This window comes from Crocuta crocuta, unplaced genomic scaffold (assembly GCF_008692635.1).
Source record: "Crocuta crocuta isolate KB4526 unplaced genomic scaffold, BGI_CrCroc_1.0 scaffold83, whole genome shotgun sequence".
NCBI lineage: Eukaryota > Metazoa > Chordata > Mammalia > Carnivora > Hyaenidae > Crocuta > Crocuta crocuta.
In genome coordinates, this window is record NW_027529638.1 from 6885685 (window position 1) to 6908734 (window position 23050).

At 33.4% G+C, this 23050-nt stretch overlaps 1 protein-coding gene across 5 annotated transcripts in view; it reads left to right on the plus strand.

Moving 5' to 3' along the window:
- Nucleotides 1–23050, plus strand: part of RAP1GDS1 (Rap1 GTPase-GDP dissociation stimulator 1) — a 173402-nt gene that overhangs the window by 63474 nt on the left and 86878 nt on the right. For all 5 annotated transcript variants that reach the window (XM_077762333.1, XM_077762332.1, XM_077762334.1 and 2 more), the window contains one exon: nt 6373–6498. In XM_077762333.1, the coding sequence (XP_077618459.1) occupies nt 6373–6498 (126 nt within the window). The remainder of the gene's footprint in view (nt 1–6372; nt 6499–23050) is intronic.

The window sequence follows — 23050 nt, forward strand, 5'->3', positions numbered from 1 at the left end:
TCAGTACCCATCACCCATCTAGCCTATCCCACACCCACCTCCCTCTATCAACCCTCAGTTTGTTTTCTATCTTTAAGGGTCTCTTATGGTTTGTTTCCCCTCTCTTGTTCCCCCCCCTTCACCTGTTCATCTGTTTTGTTTCTTAAATTTCACATATGTGTGAAATTATATGGTACGTATTTTTTCTGACTTATTTCACTTAGTATAATACACTCCAATTCCATCCACTAAAGCCTTTTCTCTTAAGAATGAGTCTACATACTAATTATAGCATAGATTTAGAAATTTTGGATAGTAAATTTTTGTAAAGTGGATTGCCATTCCTCTGTGATCTTAATATCAGTCACAATAATATTTTGTCACAGTTTCATGATAACTCTGCTGCTATAGGTTGCTTCTAGTAATATTTTATTAGATGACAGCTATGTTCTAAAGACCTAATAGAATTTTTAGCGTTTATACTTTTAATCAGAGGCTTGTTAAGGTCATATCATGAACCTCTACTGGTTAAAATAAGTGGGATACATTTATATAGTTATTTTTTGTTTAATCACCACATTGTTTTTGTAAGTGATTGGCTGAGAGAAAGTAAATTAGAATCTTCTTTTAAAACAAATAATATCTTCAGAAATGCAACATAACCCCTCAGAGTACATTAATTGGGCATGTATTTCTTCCTGTTAGAAACTTGATGATGAAAAAAGATTATATGAACTAGAGTTAAAAAGAGATTGGAAGGTGATTTGTTCATCTCCACTCTGCATTTTATGTAACTACAGAGGAGAAATATTAGCATATACTTCATATATTCAGATTAATCTTAAAATATAATTATGTTTAAGTTTGTGCATACAAAATCCTCCAAAAATTAGCATACTAATGTTGAAATTTAAAAGGATTAGCAAGAAGTTTCATGGGCAAGTTTAATGTTGGAGCATAGCCATTATCATAAATTACAGTAAAGGATTTTGATGCCTTTAAATAAAATATTGCCCTATACAATACATTTAAGACTTATTTGAGGCAAAGAAAAAATAAGCAAGATAGGAGGTGTCTATGAATGTTTTCTCCTTTTCAGAATTGTATTGTCAAGATATAATAATAATTTCCCAAGACTGGGTGCCATTAATATGCCTACATTGTGCCAGGAGTTATGTTATTTCAAATTTTAATAACAACCCCATATGAGATAGGATTATTTTATGCACGAGAAAACAGGCTAAATATCTTGCCTATCTTTACACAGGTAGTAGCTGGTAAAGCTGAGATTCAGACACTTACGTGGGGTGCCTTGGTGGCTCGGTTGGTTGAGCATCCAACTTTTGAGTTCAGCTCAGGTCATGATCCCAGGGTCATGGAATTAAGCCTCACACTGGGCTCTGTGCTGAGCATGGAGCGTTCTTAAGATTTTCTCCCTCCCTCTGCTCCTCTCCCCAACATGTTTGTTCATTCTCTCTCTTTAAAATAAAAAAATTTTAAAAATATGTGATAGTCTTTGGAATTTATGCTCACCTTGTTATATTCTTCTTTACTTCTCTTCAGTAAATGAGATATTATGATAGCAGTGGAAAATGTACTAGTGATTTGAATGCCAGGATAGCAGTATATGACCTGAAAGATTAAGCTGATAATTGAAGTTAAAATGTGTAAAAAGCAAACTAAAGGTCAGTCACTTGACTTCTGTTCTTCTAGGCCTCCAAAACACTCCTTCCCTGCCTTGGACCATCAACATCAGAATCACCAGGAACTTATTAGGGTGCAGATTCTTTGGTCCTCTCACTCAGACCTATTGAATCAGAAACTTCCCCATCTGGTTTAACAAGTCCCCCAGTGATTCTCATGCCTCCAAAGCTTGAGAACTAAGTCACAATCTAAAGTAATATGGAATCAGTAGTTTAGATCAACATTATGCTTTTTTCTCCCATCTGTATAAAAGTCTTTATCAAACTTTTCCACTTCAGTGCTCCCAACAACAAAAGAATAAAAGTGTACACCTAGGATGGACTAGAGAGGGCACCACCAGAAACATGGAAGTCTCCCATTTTGTCTTGTAAATTTGTTTTAATTTTGCCCTCTACTTTGTAACAAGTATATGTTTATTTTAGTATTAAATATATGTATGCTTTAGAAAAGTTGTTGAATAAAATTAATACCTCCTACCAAAAAAACCCACTAGGTTGTCAGGTAGCTTTAAGTATTCCTTGATATTACAGTGTTGGAAGTTTAACCTCTGTCATTTTGTAAGAATTAGTAACAATTACCAGTATTACCTTTTTTTTTTTTTAACAAAAGGCAATACAAAGTATAAACGAAAAATGTGACTTCAACAACCTACATATAAAAGTCATGGCTTTTTATATATTTATGCCTCATAGTTTTCCTTGTGCTTCTAATGAAAAGCCATAAAAAGCTAAGAGTTAATAATTATAGTAAAGTTATTAGAGAAAATTCAAACTCTGAATATACTTACTACTTAGTATAACAAGCATTAAGGCAGACTCTAGCACTCTTTTTATTTGGCTTATAGAGTTTAGTTTTAATAGATTTGGTTCCTTCTGGCAGCTGAAAGTGGTAAAAGTATATATGTGTATGTAAGGCTTTTAATATTTGATAAACAGATACGTAAAGAGCAGGTTTTATAAAAAGGAATGTTTATTTTATGGTTTTTACCACAGTACTATACTTCATGATGATGCTAAATGTATATGTGTTTCAAGTAGGTTTGGGAAAGTAAAAGCAAAAAAAAAAAAAAGGAAGACTGGATTTAGAAAGAAAGAGATATTCTATCAAGCATATTAGTGTTTTGCTACAATCAAAGGAAGAAAATACTCTTAAGAAGAAATCAACTTTATGTTAATAAATTTGGGTTGATATTGAGATAGAACAATGCCTATTCCTTAAAAGTTGTATATTGAATTTCTTCATTGAAGTCCACACATTATTGCAAAAAACAAAATAAGTTTTATCTTGTATAGACACACATACATGTGTACAAATACTTAATGGTTTCTGCCTTCTGTTGCATAATGGCTTCCACAGACTTTGGTTTATCTACTCACTGTCATTCTGAATGTATCTACTTTCAGCTTTTCTCTGACAGTCCTTCCCTCACTCCCTAGGAACTTTTCAGTTCTCTGTCTGGAGTTAAAAATTTTAAGACAGGATCTGATTTTTTTTTTTTTTAGTTCATCACTATTATCCTGTTTAGTAGATTTTTTTTTCTTAAGTAGGCTCCATGTCCAATATGGGTCTTGAACTCACGACCCCAAAATCTAGAGTCAGGTACTCTATCACCTGAGCCACCCAGGTGACCCATTTAGTAGACTTTTTAAAAAAATGTTTATTTATTTTTGAGAAAGAGATAGAGCATGAGAAGGGGAGGAGCAGAGAGAGAGGGAGACAGAAGATCTCCTGTCTGAAGCAGGCCTGGCACTGTCAGCACAGAGCCTGATGTGTGGGGCTTGAACTCACAGACTGTGAGATCATGACCTGAGCTGAAGTCAGATGCTCAACTGACTGAGCCACCCAGATGCCCCAGAGTACACTTTTTGAAGTAGAATATCTGATAGGCCAGCTTGTATATAGTTTGAACTTGAGTCAGAGTCCATCCAGCTATGATCAGGTAATAGGTGCATGCAGTATGAACTAGGGATGTGTGTCATGGGAACCCCTTTGAACAAGGAAGACTGTCACAGCCATTCATTCTATGATATATATTATATATAACATGCAATTATGTTATATGTGTACTATGTTACTTATGTTAAGATATATAATATCTTAAGCATATTCTTTATTAAATCTTTGTATATTTTTACAAATATTCATCTAAAGTATGTAACTTCTTGTCTTTAAAACTAGGTAAGGAGGGCTGCACTCCTCAGTTAAACAAATTGGCTAAAAAGCAGATTTTGGAAGGGAATTTGCTTTTTTCAGGGACTGACAGTGTTGCCTTCACATTGAAAGCTAAGGAATATTACTAGTTTTTACTTTATTTTTAATGTGCTTTTTAAAAAAACGGAGACTAATTGATCTATAACATGGTAAGTGTTTAAGGTGTTCTTTGTATGCTTTTGTATAAAAAGAAAGTTCAGAAGTTTTATTTGAATTTGCAATTTTCCTGTAATTACTTATTCTCTATCATTTCAAGAATAACTGAAGCTATTGACTGTACCATCAGAATTTTCAAAGATATGTTGGTATTATATAGACAATTAGAGTATCAAAGCAAAGAAAAATAGCAACTCATCAATGTTGTCATTGCCTGAAGAATAGCAACAGCAAACAAACAACCAAAACAATAAAATCTAACAACAGATTCCATTTATGACATAAGAGTGCAAATCAAACTGTTTCTAAATTTCTTATTTTAGTAGTTATTAAAATGATCTCACTGTTGGAAACTAATTATAGGGAAAAGTGGAAAAGGTAATGAATATCTGTCTTTAATTTGATTAATTTGAGTTGGTGACATGTTATTTTAAGATTTGAAATATATAAAGATCCTAAAATGACCATGAATTTAAGAGGTAGACAAGTGGATTGATATGTCATCTACCATAGAAGATGGGTCATTGAATTCTTGGAAGCATGTATAGCATAGTTGTTTTCCCAACAGGGAAATCTCCCGNAAAAAAAAAAAAAAAAGAAAGAAAGAAAGAAATCAGCAGTAAACTTAAAAGTTATCTTTAGAAGTAAGAAGGACTCTTTTTTTGTATTTTATTTTTTTATTTGTTTTATTTTTAATATAATTTATTGTCGAATTGGTTTCCATACAACGTCTGGTGCTTATCCCAACAAGTACCTTCCTCAATGCCCATCACCCACTTTCTCCTCTCCCCCACCCACCCTTAAACCCTCAGTGCTCATTATTTGAGGCTCTCTTATGGTTTGCCTCCCTCCTTCTCTGTAATTTTTCCCCCTCCCCCATGGTCTTCTGTCAAGTTTCTCAACTTCCACCTGTGAGTGAAAACATATGGTATCTGTCTTTCTCTGACTGACTTATTTCACTTAGCATAATACCCTCCAGTTCCATCCACAGTGCTGCAAATAGCCATATTTCGTTCTTTCTCATTGCCAAGTAGTATTCCATTGTATATATAAACTACATCTTCTTTATCCATTTGTCAGTTGATGGACATTTAGGCTCTATCCATGATTTGACTATTGTTAAAAGTGCTGCTATAAACATTGGGGTACATGTGCCTCTATGCATCAGCACTCCTGTATCCCTTGGGTAAATTCCTAATCTTGAAAGTTTAAATTACAGAGAGCTTTCAGTAATACAATGGTAAGTAAGATATATAATAGGAATGCAATCCTTTGTTTAAGTAGAGAGGAATTTGTGATTCGGCTATGTCAGCAGGAAAAGAAGTTGTGACAGAGATTAACAGTTCACATAATAGCCCTATATGGTATGCTCTAGGAATTTGAAAATGAAGAGAAAAAGAGAAAGATTGTTTATGATGGTATTTGTGGAGTAAGCTAAGGAGTGGACCCCCTTGAAAGTAATGCTGAAAAGATAATGATGTTTTTATTTTGTAGGGTGGGTTATAGGTTGAGGAATTAGATGTATGTTGACCTACTTCATTGACTAGTACATCCTTACAGTAAATCATGATGTCCAAAATGATGTTTCTAGATATTGATTGTTTGGAGAACTTTTATTAATTAGATATCATTATCATTCTTCAATTTTATAGTAGTCTATCATGTGACACTATAAAAAAGCTTATGTCTAATCATCATGACTGTGATAGTATCATTGGGAGACAATAAATTTGAGAATTGTTTACTATAGGACTAATGAAAAATGAGTTGAAAGTGTAAGAAAGCTTCACATTTGGTTTTAGCAGATATTAATGATCCATAAAAATAAAGAGTAGGAATGAAGATAAGGAATAGATGATTCCACTAGAAAGGACCTATTACCTTACTGATACGCTTGAACCTTTAAAAAAATCATATTTTGTCTTTTTAGAGACCATATAGTGAAAATTCTCACAATTTGATAGCTTAGTTTATATCTGTAGTCCTTTAATTATCAGGTTCATGTAAAGAACATTGCCAATGTTTTCATCATCACATATTGCTTCCCGAGCACATTTGTAATTATAAGAAGATAGTAATGAAAGTTAATTAAAAGTCTTTTTGGCTTATGGCAGAGACTGTCAATAGAAATAAGGGCCCACTCATTTTTATATACTTATTCCATGAAGTATTTAGTAGGGTTATAATGGTACTTTTGAACAGAATGTACTCTTCAAATGGAAGCCATCTTAAACATTTTAATAGTGGGTATTTATTAAGGGATGTGATCTATGTAAATTATGAATTTTTAGGTTTTTAATTAAATATGTCTCTTATTTTCAGAATTTATGCGTATTCCATGTGTGGATGCTGGACTGATTTCACCACTGGTGCAGCTGCTAAATAGCAAAGACCAGGAAGTGCTACTTCAAACGGGCAGGGCTCTAGGAAACATATGTTACGATAGCCGTAAGTGTTGAAATATCAATGATACACTTAACAACTTTTGTTTAAGAATTATGGTTTTCAGACTAATTCTACTTTTAGTGTTAGCACTATCTTTTGTAGGCTAAGACACTAACATGAGCCAGAGGATTTAGCTCTGCTTACTTAGCAGAACCAGTGGAAATTTGAGCCATAGTATTCTTAACTAAGAAGTTAAGGAAGTGAATTCTTTTCCTCTGCTATCACAAATAATACTTTCAGAGGAAAGGAAGTCAATTTCTAAGAAATCGGGGCATTTTAGTTTTAGAAAAAATGTGTATTATCTTTTCAGTTAGCTTTTATTACAGTTATCTCTCTCAATGAGAATGCTTATAAACAGTTTTTTAAATTGTCTGTCCAAATAAATTTTTCAATTACTTGTAATTCAATGAAATGATTAATAAAAACCATTATCTTCTCAAAAGCTAGATTGGCCTATTGCATCTGCATTGACTCCATTCCTATTTGTCATAATGTCATTGTCATCCTTTCACTTTCTGTAATACGCTGCTGTACCAGGTAAAGAAAAAGCAAGAACTTGGGTTTGGGTATATTGCAAAAATTTTGCATTTTCTACTTCTCCACATATATGTAAACAAAATACAGAAAAATCTGAGTATATTCAGTTAAGTTCGCCTTATCCTTGATTTTCCTTAGATTTGTATTTTCTGAGCCAGAAACACATATTTTAACATTTACCTTTAAAGTCTCCTAGGTATTTAGTTCTGTTTATATAACTAGGATAACTTTTACTGTTTATTTTCCGCAGTGATTTCATGCACAAAAGACATAGCCTTTTCATAATAGGCAGTGTCTTAAAAAGTGATTTGGGCATGTGAGCCAGATAGGAAATAAGGTCATAAACATATTTATTTATGATAAAAGAAAGAAGTAGAAAAAAAAGACTGAAATTGCAACTTTCAGTTATAATTTTTTTGTAGCATTGGTGGTAAGGCTAGCCTAATTTATTCTCCTTTCCTTTTTCTGGAACATAACATAGTATGTCTAAGGATGTGGATGTCTTAATATGAATTTTAACTTACAGTTTCCAGTCCCCAATACTGATTATAAATTTATCTATCTCTTCCCTCATTCCAGTCCTTTTATCCTAGGGTATTAGCTTTATCTATAAAGTTTTTGCTTTATGTTTGTAACTTTGCCTTTTTATATTTAGGACTTTTATTAAACATCATAGCTTGTAATATTAGCTTTCAATGTTTAGTGAACTATTTAAGATATATTTTATATTATTGTTAACAATGTAAGTTAAGAAGATCTCTACAGAGTAATAGTCAAAGACTGATGGCATGTATTTGGTGAGCGTTGATCATTACTATATTCTTATCCTTCTGTGTATATACTAGAATTTAGTATATACACAGAATTATACTAGAATTCTGTATATACTAGAATTTAGTATTTAATTTATTTAAACATAAGAATTCTCTATTTTGAGTATTTTGTTCTGGACTTTCCCTTAGTTTTGGCACAATAGAAGAAGCACTCATAGTGATCTCTTGTCTCATATTGCTGTGATTTTTATGGGCACAGAGCAGTTTTATTTCCTGTGTACTCTAAAGAACCGTGAAGTTAGGATAGTAAATGTGTAGTTAATAAGATTATCATTCTGATGAAGCTAAAGTCCATTTGTTCTGTTCTTATGAGGTATACAGTATAAAGTCTCTGGGTGTGCTTTAAGCTATAATTTTTTTTTGTTCCATTTACTTACAAATACTTATAACCACTTCATTTTCATTTAATTCAATGTAAATTATAGTTAAATGGAAAATTAAGCATAGTAAATATAGGCTATTTTTTATACTTGTAAACCTTGATTAAGGAAAATGAAGTTAGTAGTCTTAAAAATGTATAAATATAAGGAATGATTTATTACTGTAATTTATCTGATAAAATGTCTTCATTGTGCCATGCTATCTTACGCATATAATTTCCATAAGCCTGTATGCTTTCTTATCCTTTTATATGAAATTAAATCTCTGTGAACTTCACAGTGATTTTTGTCAGAATAATTGTAGAAAAGTACAGCTCTTTTATTTGAATTACAAAAATGATATTTTATATCTGTAAATATGATGCGGTGTGGTTGATTTGTGAATGTATTTGAAAGGCATTTCTCATTATATTTTATGACAATTGGGAGTTTGAAAGAACCCAGGAACTAGATTTATTTTTTTAAAAGTATCGAATAATTTCTCTTTTAATTAATTAACCTCTTCCCTCTCAAGAATGTAATGCTTCATTCTTAAAAGGAATATAGAAAACTACACATGACAGCTTTATAAATACACAGAATCTTTTTCTTATAAATAATATATTATAAAATTCACATTGGTGTTTTATCAAACTTACCTAACAGACTAAGCAGTTTACTTACATTTTATAAATGCATTCCAAGTGGCTAATTTTTGTATTAAAAAAAAATTTTTTTTAATGTTTATTTTGAGAAAGAGAGGGAGCACAAGTGAAGGAAAGGCAGAGAGAGAGGGAGACACAGAATCCAAAGCAGGCTCCAGGCTCTGAGCTGTGAACCCAGAGCCCAACATGGGGCTTGAACCCACAAACCATGAGATCATGACTGAGCTACCCAGGCACTCCTAAGTGGATAATTCTTTAATGCAGGCTCATTCAGAATGATACTAGGCTTACAATGGATAGTAAAACCAATATATGCAAAAGGCACTGGCAGGAATTCACTGTAAGAGATAAAAATTTGAGAAAATTGGTGTATATTTTATGAATTTTTATTTTAACCCTTAAAAGGTAAAGTAGTTGCTAGCCTATTTTAATTAACAGTTTATTTGAAAGGAGGAGAGCTCCCAACTGTAAAAGGAATTACACTTGCCATAAAATCCATGGAAATCTTTTGAAAAAAGTAGGTCAGATTTCAGTTTTACTGGCTTTGACATTTTAGGAACTCTTCCGAATGGAAGGAAACTTACATAACATCAGGTAGCAGGCTGATATAACTGCTAAGTAGGATGGAGTGTGGCTTTGTTGCTGATGAACTTTTTGAATCCCAGTCTCTTTCTTGCATATAGAGATGAAAGAGTCACTGGATAAGAACATTTTTCATTTAAGATGCCTGATCTTTTTTCTGATCTTCCGAAGAGCTTCCAGAGATACTTCAGTTAGGGATTTTTCTTTCGAAGTATCCAGACTTCTGGCATAAACAACATTTTAAAGCTCTTTTGCCTTGAACTTTGCCAAATAACCGTTTTTATGAGACATTTGACATTCTTGACCTAAGCGAAAGTCGGACGATTAACCGACTAAGCCACCCAGGCGCCCCTCTTTAAATCAATGATCAGGGAAAATTTGTATTTCAGTTTAGAAAGGAATCAGCAAAGTTGCAATGGGATATGTTGGGTAATGTGATTTTAAATAAAGAGAAGTAGCATTAAATTTCAGAATTGCATGCCTTCAGCCTGCTTCATTATACGTTTCTCTCAAAGGAGATACTAAAAACAATGAGTTCTTTTTTCTTCTCCTTATTTGGCCATCTCTGTAATATTCCCTTCTTTCAATGACTAGTTTTGTTTATATAGCTGTGCACATTTTAACTCGCTGATATAGTTAAGTGGCCTTATGGTATTGAAGAGCTTCTTTTTAAATTTCCACACTGTATTTATAATTTGTAAGGGTAAATTGGTGATTGGAGACTGAGTTTTCTCTGTTTGCAGATGTAACTGCTTGAGGTCAGGAAATAATTGATATTAGATATATTTGTTCAAGGTCATTTAGTAGAAGCTAGAAAAAAATGATTAGACAAATATTTGTGCCTTTTTATATACCAGAGAAAGAATTATATACAATTCAAATTAATACATATTAAAATTAAATGTGCATCTTAACAGAAAATTAATGCTTATTATTTAATTGATACTATTATTGGAAAGGTACATACTTAAGAAACTTATTTAATATGCCATCTTACATGATATGAAGAAAATTCAGTTTGTACTCACTGAAGAATAACTCAAAATGAGATGATGATCAGGCTTGCCAAAGCCAGTATTTATGAAGTGAAATAAATATTGTTTATTTCATTGGCATCAAGTATAAATGGAAAGGATACCAAACACATGCATGGACTTATTTATATATTGGTGATTATAACTATGCCACACTATTTTTATGTAAAAAAAGAATTCATCATTCTGGTTCCAAATGCTAAAATATAATTAGCAATAATTCTATAGTATTTTGTAATGTAAGTTGGTTGATAAGTATGTATTATAATACAGACATGCATTGAAATTGCCTGAGTAACCAAAAGTGTATTTGCAGCAGTTACATTCAACAGGGAACTATTTATGTCTGCAATTTAAAATAAATGTTTATTTCAATGGTATAAGTTAGGTTAAGTATTTAATCATGTATAAGAGAGTTTTGCAGGTTCATATATTTATCCTACTTTTCTTCAGTAGTCAGTTTTAGAGTAAAATAGAATTATTCAATAAGTAATAATTTTATAATTTTATCAGTTAATCTGTTATATAAGAAAGGGTTTATTATCAAAGTGTATTATATATAAGAATAAAAAACTGTGTTCAACTGCAATTTTTAGAGATAGTACTTATGGCTATTATCACATGAAAATACTTTATTACAAAGATATGCTGAATATATTGGGGAAAATGTTGTTTTTGTGACAATAATTATAAACTCTGAAAAAATTTCATTCTATTAAAGACATCTCTATCTAATACAATAGGGAAAATAAAATGCACAAAGGAACACAATTTGTTGACTGTTAAAGTAAAGACTAAATATGTGGGGTATGGTCAGAATAAAAATAAATAGATGATAGTAGTAGTAATTGGAGCCATTTTTAGAAATTAAGCAAATAATATATTGCTTATATAAAATATAGTTCATTTTAAAATAAAAGTAATTATAAATAAATGAGATTTTACTATGCCCCCTGGAAGGCAAATATTGCAGATAATAGAGTTTTCAGTTCTGCCATTTACTAAGTTGTCATTTAATCTTTCTGAATTTTAATTTCTTCATTGGTAAAGTGGACTTATGTGAATTAAATTAGGTTTACATACAGATGTATAATATAAATTATGAACTGCTGTATAAAGGAAGTATGTAGCATATATGTATGATCCTTTGTCTTGGTTTGGGCCACTATAACAAAATACCATAGACTGGGTGGCTTAAACAACAAACATTTGTTTCTCACAGTTCTGGAAGCTGAGGAGTCCAACCAAGATCTAGAAGCTTTAGTAGATTTAGTCTCCTTTAGTGAGGGGACTCTTCCTGGTTTGCCCAAAGCTTTCTTCTCACTGCATGTGCACATGGCAGAGAGAAGAGAGGAAGCAAGCTCTCCTGTCTCATAAAGGCACAAATCCCATAAAGAAGTTTTTACCGCTATAACCTAATTACTTCCTACTACCATCACATAAGGGGTTAGGGTATTAAAATGTGAATTTGGGAGGGACACAAACATTCAGTCCACACATTATAATTTCTAAAAGTGTTCTGTGACATAGTGTAATACATATATACACAAGATATTTAAAATAAAGATATAAGGGCCAGAAGCCATATAAAGAGAGGCAAAGATAAATCATTTAAGAATCAGAGATAATATGCTTACCATAATAGGTGCTAATTTAATTTGAGCTTCTTGGCAGGGTGGAAAAAATTTGTTATTCTAAGTAATTTTTATTTTATGCTAAGGAGAATTAGTCTAGTTCTTTAGTCAAACAAAAACTGTTGAGACAAATGCTAGAAGAGATTTATCATCAGGATATCAGCTCCCTAGATGATTCTGTACACATCCCTCTTAAAATATGCAGAGGATATTGGCTGGCATTAGAGACAGCATCTTCAATAATAGCTGTATAAAAATTGCCCAAATATTTTCCATATGATTATTTCTTATACCAAATCTTCAACAGATTCCAGGAAATAATACTGAATACTTTAAGTTTTATTTGAACAACATAGCCCAGATATGTTATTTTATAGTAAACTGAAAGCATACAACTTAAAAATTTGAAGTTTGACTTGACTAGTTTATTTTCAGCCAAAATACTGTTCTACTTTGTTTGTATTCATTGTACCTGCTCAATTTCTGTGTTGTATAATGTATCCAAGTTCTATTTTCTGAGACCAAAAAATATGCTTATCTTTTATTTTTAAGCCTGTTATCAATTTGATAAAAATCTGATTTGCATGAAAGTGAATATTTACAAATACTGCATGTTGAGGGTGGCTGTATAAATCTATACATATGATAAAATTGCTTGAAACTGTACATGCCCACACACATACACAAGTGCCTTGAAACCTGATGAAATCTGAATAAGGTCTGTGGGTTGTATCAGTGTCAGTTTCCTGGTTGTTGTATTATATTAGATTTGTGTAAGTGTGACCCATGGAGTGAGCTGGATGGAGGGTACATGGAACTTTTGTGTCCTTTTTTTTCAGTTTCCTTGAACCTCTAATTATTTCAAACTTAAAAGTTTAAAAAAACTCCATATGTGCCTCTGAGAGGCACACATGTTCTCTCTTCTATGTGAAATGACCTTGTTTATTTCAACTCTAGTTGAAGTATGGGAGAAAGAATATATATAAATAGAAAAGTATGTATGTATATGCACACATGTAAAATTTTAAAGTATGACCTACCGCAGTTATTGTTGGGTTTTTTGCTTGTTTGTTTTGTTTTCCTGGGTGTGTGCAATTACAATGGAGGATACGGTTGCCTCTATTTTTTTCTTCCTTCAGATTTTCAAATTTGACTTTCAGGGAAAAAATCAACGAAAAATTGACAGTCCCAAGATAAGATTTAGGGAAAAGGAATTTTTAATTTAATTTGTTGTCAAGTTACCTAGCATACAATATATATGGTGTGCTCTGGCTTCAGGAGTTTATTCCTCTGATTCATCACTTACATAAAACATCCCAACAAGTACCCTCCTCAGTGCCCATCACCCATTTCCCCCCATTCCCCCTCATATTTTTAAAAACATCTTTAAGTTGAGTCTTGTGGAGAGAGAAGTCAAATTTCAAGGGCTATGGTAAGATATCAGGAAATGAATGGAGAGTATTAACTTTCTGGAAGTTTAATGAGGAAAAAAAAGAGATGAGTAGTTTGAGGGAAGGGCAGCACTGTGAGAGTGATGTAGAGTATTGGAGACAGGAACATATTTGTTAGGCTCGGACCTGTGGACAAGGACAGAGTCAATCTCCCAGAGGGAATAACGATGATAAAAAGAAGTGGTGAAATCATGAACCCAAGTAAATCTGGTATTACAGAAAACTGTCAGAAGATAGATGAAAGTATAAAAGAATGTTAAGGTAGTAAAGAGTGCAATCAGAGTAGTGTTTCTGGCATGGCCTCCCATCTTCCCAATATAGTAGAAGTCAAGTCCATCTGTCGGTAAAAGTTAGCAGCCAGGCAATAGTAGGAAACTTGTAGTATGGGGAGAAGGTTCAGAGTTGGGGCTGTGGGGTATGTTATCAACTGTCATAAAGATCGAATTTTTTAAATAACCAAATGATAGTGGAGGTTTACTGTGGTTAGAGATCTTGATTTTTGCATCCATATATTAATGTGTGGTGCACTTAAAATGTATGTAGGCTAAGGAGTCATTTTGTACTTTGATGTGTGGACAGGAAAGAAAACACTGAAAGTAACTTGAAATTGTTATTTCAGCTTCATAGAAGCATATACTTGGATCAGAACAGGAAGAGAAGTGAGGCAGAAAGAGGAGGAAGCCATTACAGTAGTCCAGGTGTGATATGGTAAAAACTAACTACAGCAGAGAGAATGAAATTCTAATATGAATAAAGATTAGATTGTTTATTATCAGATTGATATATATTGAACCATCATTTTTGAGAAGTAATACATGCACTGGGTTTAAAGATTATGATCTTGCCATTTTTATACTTGCTATCACATTCAAATGCCTCTTGTTTATTAAAGTGGTATTTGAAAATCAAAGATTCTATAAATTTTTACCTTGATGAAAATTGTAGGGCAAAGAACACATTACATAGCTGCTTTTTTTCAGTATGTCATTAGTTTCCAAGTACTGTGTTATAAGGATGTGTCTGTCTTGTTCAAAAGAGATGGAATAATCATTTTCCAGTAGTTGTTACCAATTTTATAGATATGAAGGTGGAGACAGCGTTTGAGAAAGTGTTGTATATGGCAAAAATATTAGATGATTTTTCTTGAGTTCAATAAGTCATACATAGTTGCCAAATTAATTTTTTTTTTTTTGGGGGGGGGGTCCCTTGGATACCATGCTCCTTCCTAGTCTCTGAGCCAAAGCTTGAATGGCCTTTGGAATTTTTCTTTCCTGAATAATAAGTCTTAGGGTGGGGAAAGTCTAATTTATAAAGTTCTTCAGAAGTAAGACTTGTTCGTTTAGCTTAAATCTTTTCCCCCCTTAACCTTTATTACCTTAATTTCACCAGTTAAAGATGAAGTCAATGTTTAGATATATTAAACATAAAGTTTTCAGTCTGCTTATGAGAACCCTGTTAATACATGTTATCCTCTGCTCTTAATTGTGTTCTGTTTTAATTTTTCTGTTTTTCTTTTTTGCAACCAAGCTGAAGTACTGAGAACTTTCTCTATTTTTAATCAGTTGTCCCTGCTACATGTTGTGGATATTTCCCGGGACTGGAAGGGAATATAAAAGATAAATACTATTTGAAGGTGAATAATTCACCGTCTTCTTGCTGGGTGGAATAAATGTTTGTATCTTTTCAAAGACTGTGCTATTATCAGTTCAAGTTAAATTTTAAGTCATAACTGTATGTGCATTTCTTTTAAGTATGAAATAGTTTCACACAAAAGCCTCGTGTAAAATAATTGGAATAAAATTTAATTTTGATCTTGACCAGTTTAGACTTATAAAGTATTTATATTATAACCCAGAGGCTGTTCAGAAATCATTTAAGGTAATTTTAGGGAATAATTGAGTTTAATAAATTATTTTATAATATGCTTATAATCTACAGATACCCAGTCTTTAGCTAATAAAATGATAATATAGAAATATACAAATAAAGGGAGTAATTTCAGTGATTTCTTGAGCAAATGTATAGTGATTTGTGGATGCTCTATCATTTAAAGGCTTTTTGAAAAAAAAGGATTATCAAACAGTTTGACTAATGTGAGAAATCTATTGACTGCAGAAATTAGAACAAGTATCATCAGGCACTCCAAAGCTATGTCCATCTCATGCCATATTGTGACCTAATTTTAAACCACATCTGCAGAACTATTGTTTTCCTCCTGATCCTGCATTATAAATGTAAATATATAAATATATTTGAAATTTTCCTGCAGAAAGATAAAATTTAAACCTGACTATACTATGCCACAAAATTGCAAGCTTTATGCTTCTTTCCTGATATGTGAGTATTTAACAATCATGGTGGTTTTTTCTTCACGACTCCTTTTTATAATTTCACTGATGTAATATTTATAACTTTTACTTTTATGTCTAGTCTTTCATTCATTTTACCTGCAACTGGTTCATAAATAAGTTGCTTTTTGAATTCGAGAAACGATATTTATGGGTTCACGTTTTTCATATGAATGCTTAAGACATATTTGCATAAGCTAACAAAGATTTAACCTGTTAAATAATTCTTTGAATCAGTCTTCTATATGACATAGGAAAAAATTTATCTCTACTAAGTAAGATTAGATATAGAAACATGCCTTTGTCATTGAAGACATGTATTCATGTTCCTGCCTCTCAGTACCTACACCATGGGTCATGTGGTTTGAGTGTTTTTATGCCAGTAGTGATGATGAGTAAATCCCTGGAATTTCTCAACTTTGTATTCTTTCATGTATATGTATGTACCAGGTACTTTAATAACAAATATTGATTGAGCCCACTGTTTTCAGGGCACTATTCCAGTGATGAGCATCAGGGGAGAAAATAAAAGCAAGAAGTTCCTATCCTTGTGGGCTTACGCAGGAGGAAATAAATAAGTAAATAATACAAGAGAAAGATATTTACAGATTGTGGTCATTGATATCAAAGGAATAAGCAAAATGATGTAATGGAGAGTATCTGAAGCTAAAGAAAGTGGTCTCTGAGGATGTTATTTGAGCTGAGGTCTGAAAAATGAGAATGAACTATTTAAAGAGAAGAGGAAGAATATTTCTTTAGAAGTATAGTAATTGCAGAGCCACAAGTGAGGAAAGAACTTAATGTGTTTAAAAATTTTTTTTATGTTTTATTTATTTCTGAGAGAGAGACAACGTGAGCAGGGAAGGGTTCACAGAATGCGAAGCAGACTCCAGGCTCTGAGCTAGCTGTCAGCACAGCCTGACGTAGGGCTCGAACCCACGAACTGTGAGATCATGACCTGAGCTGAAGTTGGACACTTAACCGACTGAGCCACCCAGGTGCCCCAGAACTTAATGTGTTTAAAGAACAGAAAAGAGATCAAGATAAAGGAGCTGCAGTGTACAGGAAGAGTATTGTGCAAAAACATAGAGGAAATAAGACCTAGATCATAGAGAACCCTTTGGATTATTCTAGAGTAATAATAATTTATCAAAGGGGATCTGATTCAGGCTTTAAAAACCTCATTCTTGGAGCTGCATGGAAAGTGGGTTGAGAAGAATGGAAGTTGAGAATTAAGATGGAAGCATGGGGACCCAGTTATAAGACTTTAGAAGTCATAGTAGTCCAGGCAAGAGATAATGGTGACCTGGTTTAGGAGTATGGTAGTGAGGATGATGGGGGGCAGGAGAAGAATTTGAGAAGTGTTTGCAGTCGTGGATGGATCAGGAATGTGAGAGTAAGAGAGAAATCAAGAGTAATTTCTAGATTTGGAGCTTGAGCAACTAGTCAGAGGTCAGGGCAGTCCTCTGATAGAGGAAAGAAAGATTGTTTTCTTAAAATCTTCTGACTTTTGCTCTTAACTGCTGCTTGTTTTTCTTGGGGCAGTAATAAGTCTGAGTTTTTAATAGAGATATGCAGGAGGAAATGATAGGTGGGCAATTTCTCTATCTTTATATTTATATACACTTTGGGAATAAACACCCAAAAGGTGTTTAAGTAAATTTTTGCACTTAGGATAATGTTCAGATTATACTTGGATAGGTAGTATAGATTCAGGGAAAAAATTAGAAAACTTAAGGGAGTAAAGCTAGAATTCATCATTTAAAAAAAAATAATGTAAGAAGAGAGTTTTAGAATAAGTCATCTACTCCACCTCTTCCAAATTTTACAGATAAGGAAACTGAGGCCTGAGAGTTCAAGTGATTTTTCACAATAGCGTTAAACTAAAATCCATTTCTTTGGTTCATTATCTCTGTAAGTACTATATTTGAGGAAGTTATCATCACTTTCATAAATACATACTTCGTTAAATATATTATGCTTCAGTATTAATGGTTCAGCGCTTAGAATTGCAGATATAGTGAAAAAAATTGTAGCTATAGGAATATGTTGTAAAAATTTTGCTAAAAGCTAATCCTAAACCAACATTTTGTTTAATCTGTTATAAGTCACAAAAATAAACTCTACCTAATTGAAAGAGATGGAACAGAACCAAGTGAGGAGGGAAAAGCTCTTTACATATTTCCAAATTTGAAAACGTTATGTAAAAAGTATATATGTGCATAAATATGCTTTATAATCATATTTGATCCTTTATTTTTGTCATTTTCTATAAATGCAGAGGAGTCTGAAACACTGACTTCCTGTTTATTCATTGGGAAATAAAAGACATTCTGATTTCATTAGGATTCTTGGTAATACTAAGGAAAGTCCTATAACAATCTGAGAGTTTTATTATTCTCAAACCAGTTAGACAAACAGATATACCTTTCAGGTTTTCAGACAAATATCTATTGCTTTGTCCTATTCTTTATATAAAAGTGAATAGATGATAAAAATTAAAATTATACTGCCTTTAATAATTGTCTTGAATAAATTCTTCCATTTCTGACATGAAGAGTGATAGAAAGGAATTTATACACATCTTCTGTATTTTTAACAAATATTTTAAAATTCAGTTCTGATCAACTTTTACTGATTGATACACCTTTTTAAATTTGTCTAATTTACTGGCATTGTAAAGTAATCTTTTCCTTTTTAGTAGCTCCCTAACATAATTTTTTTTTCCTGAAACAGTATTTAATTAAATAAATTGAGGTTTTATTTATTTATTTATTTACTTATTTTAATTTAAATCTAACTTAGTTAACATATAATGTAATAATGATTTAGCAATACAATTTAGTGATTCATCGCTTATTTATAACACCCAGTGCTCATCACAGCAAGTGTCCTCCTTAATGCCCCTTGCACATGTAGGCCACTCTCTCCCACCCAGCACCCTCACCAGCAGCCCTCAGTTTATTCTCTGTATTTAAGAGTCTCTTTTTTTAATTTAATTTAATTTTTAATGTTTTTTATTTATTTCTGAGAGAGAGAGTGAGACAGTGTGAGCAGGGGAGGGTCAGAGAGAGAGGAACTCACAGAATCTGAAACAGGCTTCAGGCTCTGAGCTAGCCATCAGCACAGAGCCCGACATGGGGCTCGAACCCACGAACTGCGAGATCATGACCTGAGCCGAAGTCGGACAGCCAACTGACTGAGCCACCCGGGCGCCCCTGTATTTAAGAGTGTCTTATGGTTTGTCTCCATCTCTGTTTTTATTATGATTTTTGCTTCCCTTCCTTTATGTTCATCTGTTTTGTATTTTGGGCTCTTACCACACTTTGGCTATTGTTGACAGTGCTGCTCTAAACATTAGGGTGCATGTGCCCCTTCAAAAAAGCACTCTTATATCCTTTGGCTAAATACCTAGTAGTGCAATTGCTGGGTCATAAGGTAGTTCTATTTTTAATTTTTCGAAGAACCTCCATACTGTTTTCCAAAGTGGCTGAACCAATTTGCATTCTCACCAGCAGTGCAAAAGGGTTCCTCTTTCTCCACATCCTTGCCAACATCTGTTGTTGCCCGAGTTGTTAATTTTAGCCATTCTGACAGGTGTGAGGTGTGGTATCTCATTGTGGTTTTGATTTGTATATGCCTGATGATGAGTGATGTTGAGCATATTATCATGTGTCTTTTGGCGATCTGGATGCCTTCTTTGGAGAAGTGTCTATTCATGTCTTTTGCCCATTTCCTCACTGGATCATTTGTCTTTTTGGTGTGGAGTTTGATTAAGTTTTTTATAGATTTTGGATACTAACCCTTTATCTGAAATGTGGTTTGCAAATATCTTCTCTCATTCCATTGGTTGTCTTAGTTTTGCTGATTTTCTTCACTGTGCAGAAGCTTTTTTATCTTGATGAGGTCCCAGTAGTTCATTTTTGGTTTTGTTTCTCTTGCCTGAGGAGACATGTCAAGTGAGAAGTTGCTGTGGCCAAGGTCAAAGAGGTTGTTGCCTGTTTCCTCCTCTGGGATTTTGATGGCTTCCTGTCTTACGTTTATGTCTTTCATCTATTTTGAGTTTAGTTTTATATAAGGTATAAGAAAGTGATCCAGATTCATTCTCCTGCATGTTGCTGCCAGCTTTCCCAACATCATTTGCTGAAGTGACTTTTTTCCATTGGATACTCTTTCTTGCTTATTAGCTGCCATATATTTATGGGTCCATTTCTGGGTTCTTTATTCTCTTCCATTGATCTAAGTGTCTGGTTTTATGCCAGTTCCATACTGTCTTGATGATTATAGCTTTGTAATTTAGCTTGAAGTACAGGAATATGATGCCTCCAGCTTTGATTTTCTTCTTCAGGATTGCTTTGCCTATTTGGGATCTCTTTTGGTTCCATACAAATTTTAGGATTGTTTGTTCTAGCTCTCTGAAGAATGCTGGTGTTATAGTCATAGGGATTGCATTGAATATGTAGATTGCTTTGGGTAGTATCAACATTTTAACAATATTTGTCCTTCTAAGCCATGAGCATGGAATATTTTTTCATTACTTTGTGTCTTCAATTTCTTTTATAGGCTATTTCTATAGTTTTCAGTATATAGATTTTTCACCTCTTTGGTTAGGTTTATTCCTAGGTATTTTATTGTTTTTGCTGCAGCTGTAAATGGGATCAATTCCTTGATTTCTCTTTCTGCTGCATCATTATTGGTGTATGGAAATGCAACCGATTTAGGTGCATTGATTTGATATCCTGTGACTTTGCTAAATTCATGGATCAGTTTAGCAGTTTTTTGGAGGACTCTTTTGGGTTTTCCACATAAAGCATCATATCATCTGTGAGAGTGAAAGTTTGATTCCCTCCTTGCCAATTTGGATGCCTTTTATTCCTTTGTGTTGTCTGATTGCTAGGGCTAGGATTTCCAACACTTTGTTGAATAACACTGGTGAGAGTGGACATCTTTGTCATGTTTTTGACCTTAGGGGAAAGCTCTCAGTTTTTTCCCATTAAGAATAATAGTTAGCAGTTTGTCTTTCGTATATGGCTTTTATGATCTTGAGGTGTGATCCTTCTACTTCTAACTTCTTTCTTGAAGGTTTTTATCAAGAAAAAGCATTTTGTTGGGGTGCCTGGGTGGCTTAGTCGGTTAAGCGTCCGACTTTCGCTTAGGTCATGATCTCGCGGTTCATGGGTTCGAGCCCCGCGTCGGGCTCTGTGCTGACTGCCAGCTCAGAGCCTGGAGCCTGTTTCAGAGTCTGTGACTCCCTCTCTCTCTGACCCTCCCCTGTTCACGCTGTCTCTCTCTATCCTAGAAATAAATAAAAATATTTAAAAAAAAGAAAAAAGAAAAAACATTTTGTCAAGTGCTTTCTCTACATCTGTTGAGAAGATCATGTAGTTCTTATTCTTTTATTAATGTAATGTATCACATTGATTGATTTGCAGAGATTGAACCAGCCCTGCATCTCAGTAATAAATCCCACTTGATCATGATGGATGAGTCTTTTATTGTATTCTTGGATCCAGTTTGCTAGTATCTTGTTGAGAATTTTGCATCTGTGTTCATCAGGGAAAGTAGTCTGTAGTTCTCCTTTTTAGTGAGGTCTTTGCCTTTGGAGTCATGGTAATGCTGGCCTCATTGAATGGGTTTGGAAGTTTTCCTTCCATTTCTATTTTTTGGAACAGCTTCCAAGGAATAGGCATTAACTCTTCTCTAAATGTTTGGTAGAATTCCCTTGGAAAGCCATCAGGCCCTGGACTCTTGTTTTTGAGAATTTTTTGATTACTGAATCAATTTCTTTACTGGTTATGGGTCTGTTCAAATTTTCTATTTGTCCCTTTTTCAGTTTGGTAGTTTATATTGTATCTAGGAATTTGTCCATTTCTTCCAGATTGCCCACTTTGTTGACGTATAATTACTCATAATATTCTGTTGTTATCACTTGTATTTCTGCAGTTAGTTGTGTTCTCTTTTTTTATTATTTTATTTCTTTTTTGTGATTTTTTTAATGATTGTATCCTTTCCTCTTTCTTTTTGATCAGTCTGGCTAGTGGGTTATCAATTTTATTAATTCTTTCAAAGAACCAGCTCCTGGTTTCATGGATCTGCTCTACTGTTGGTTTGATTTCAGTATCATTGATTTCTGCTCTAATTTTTATTATTTCCTGTCTGCTGCTGGTTTGGGCTTTATTTGCTTTCCTTTTTCCAGCTTTTAGGATTAAGTTGCTTTTAGGATTAAGTTGTGTATTTGAGACCTTTATTCCTCCTTTAGGAAGGCCTGGATTGTTATATACTTCTCTCTTGAAATTGTCTTTGCTGCACACAAGAGGTTTTGGGCTGTCATGTTTTCATTCTCATTGGCTTCCATGTACTTTTTAATTTCCTCTTTAATTTCTTGGTTAAGCCATTCATTCTATAGTAGGATGTTTTTAAATCTCCAAGTATTCATGATCTTTCCAAAAATATTAAAAAAAAATTTTTTTAATGTTTTATTTATTTCTGAGAGAGAGAGAGAGAGATCATGAGCAGGGGAGGGTCAGGGAAAGAGGGAGACACAGAATCCGAAGCAGGCTCCATGCTCTGAGCTAGCTGAGAGCACAGAGCCTGATGTGGGGCTTGAACCCATGAACTGTGAGATCATGACCTGAGCCAGATTCAGACACCTAACCAACTGAGCCACACAGGCGCCCCCGAAAATTTTTTTTGGTTGATTTACAAGGTATGATCTTGATCTTTTTGTACTTGTTGAGGGCTGGTTTGTGTCCCAGAATGTGATACATTCTGGAGAATGTTATTTGTGCACTTGAGAAGAATGCTTTAGGATGAAATGTTCTGAATATATCTATAACCATCCTGTCCAGTGTGTCATTTAAAGCCATTTTTTTTCTTTGTTGATTTTCTGCTGAGATGATCTGTCCATTGCTGTAAGTGGGGTGTTGAATTCCATACTATGAGTTTCTCTATGTTTTTAATTAATTGATATATATATATATATATATCAACAGGAAAAACACCCAAATATATATATATTTACATAAATATATTTATAAATATTTACATAAATATTTACAATTGTTAAATCTTTCTGGATAGACCCCTTAATTATGGTATACTGCCCTTCTTCA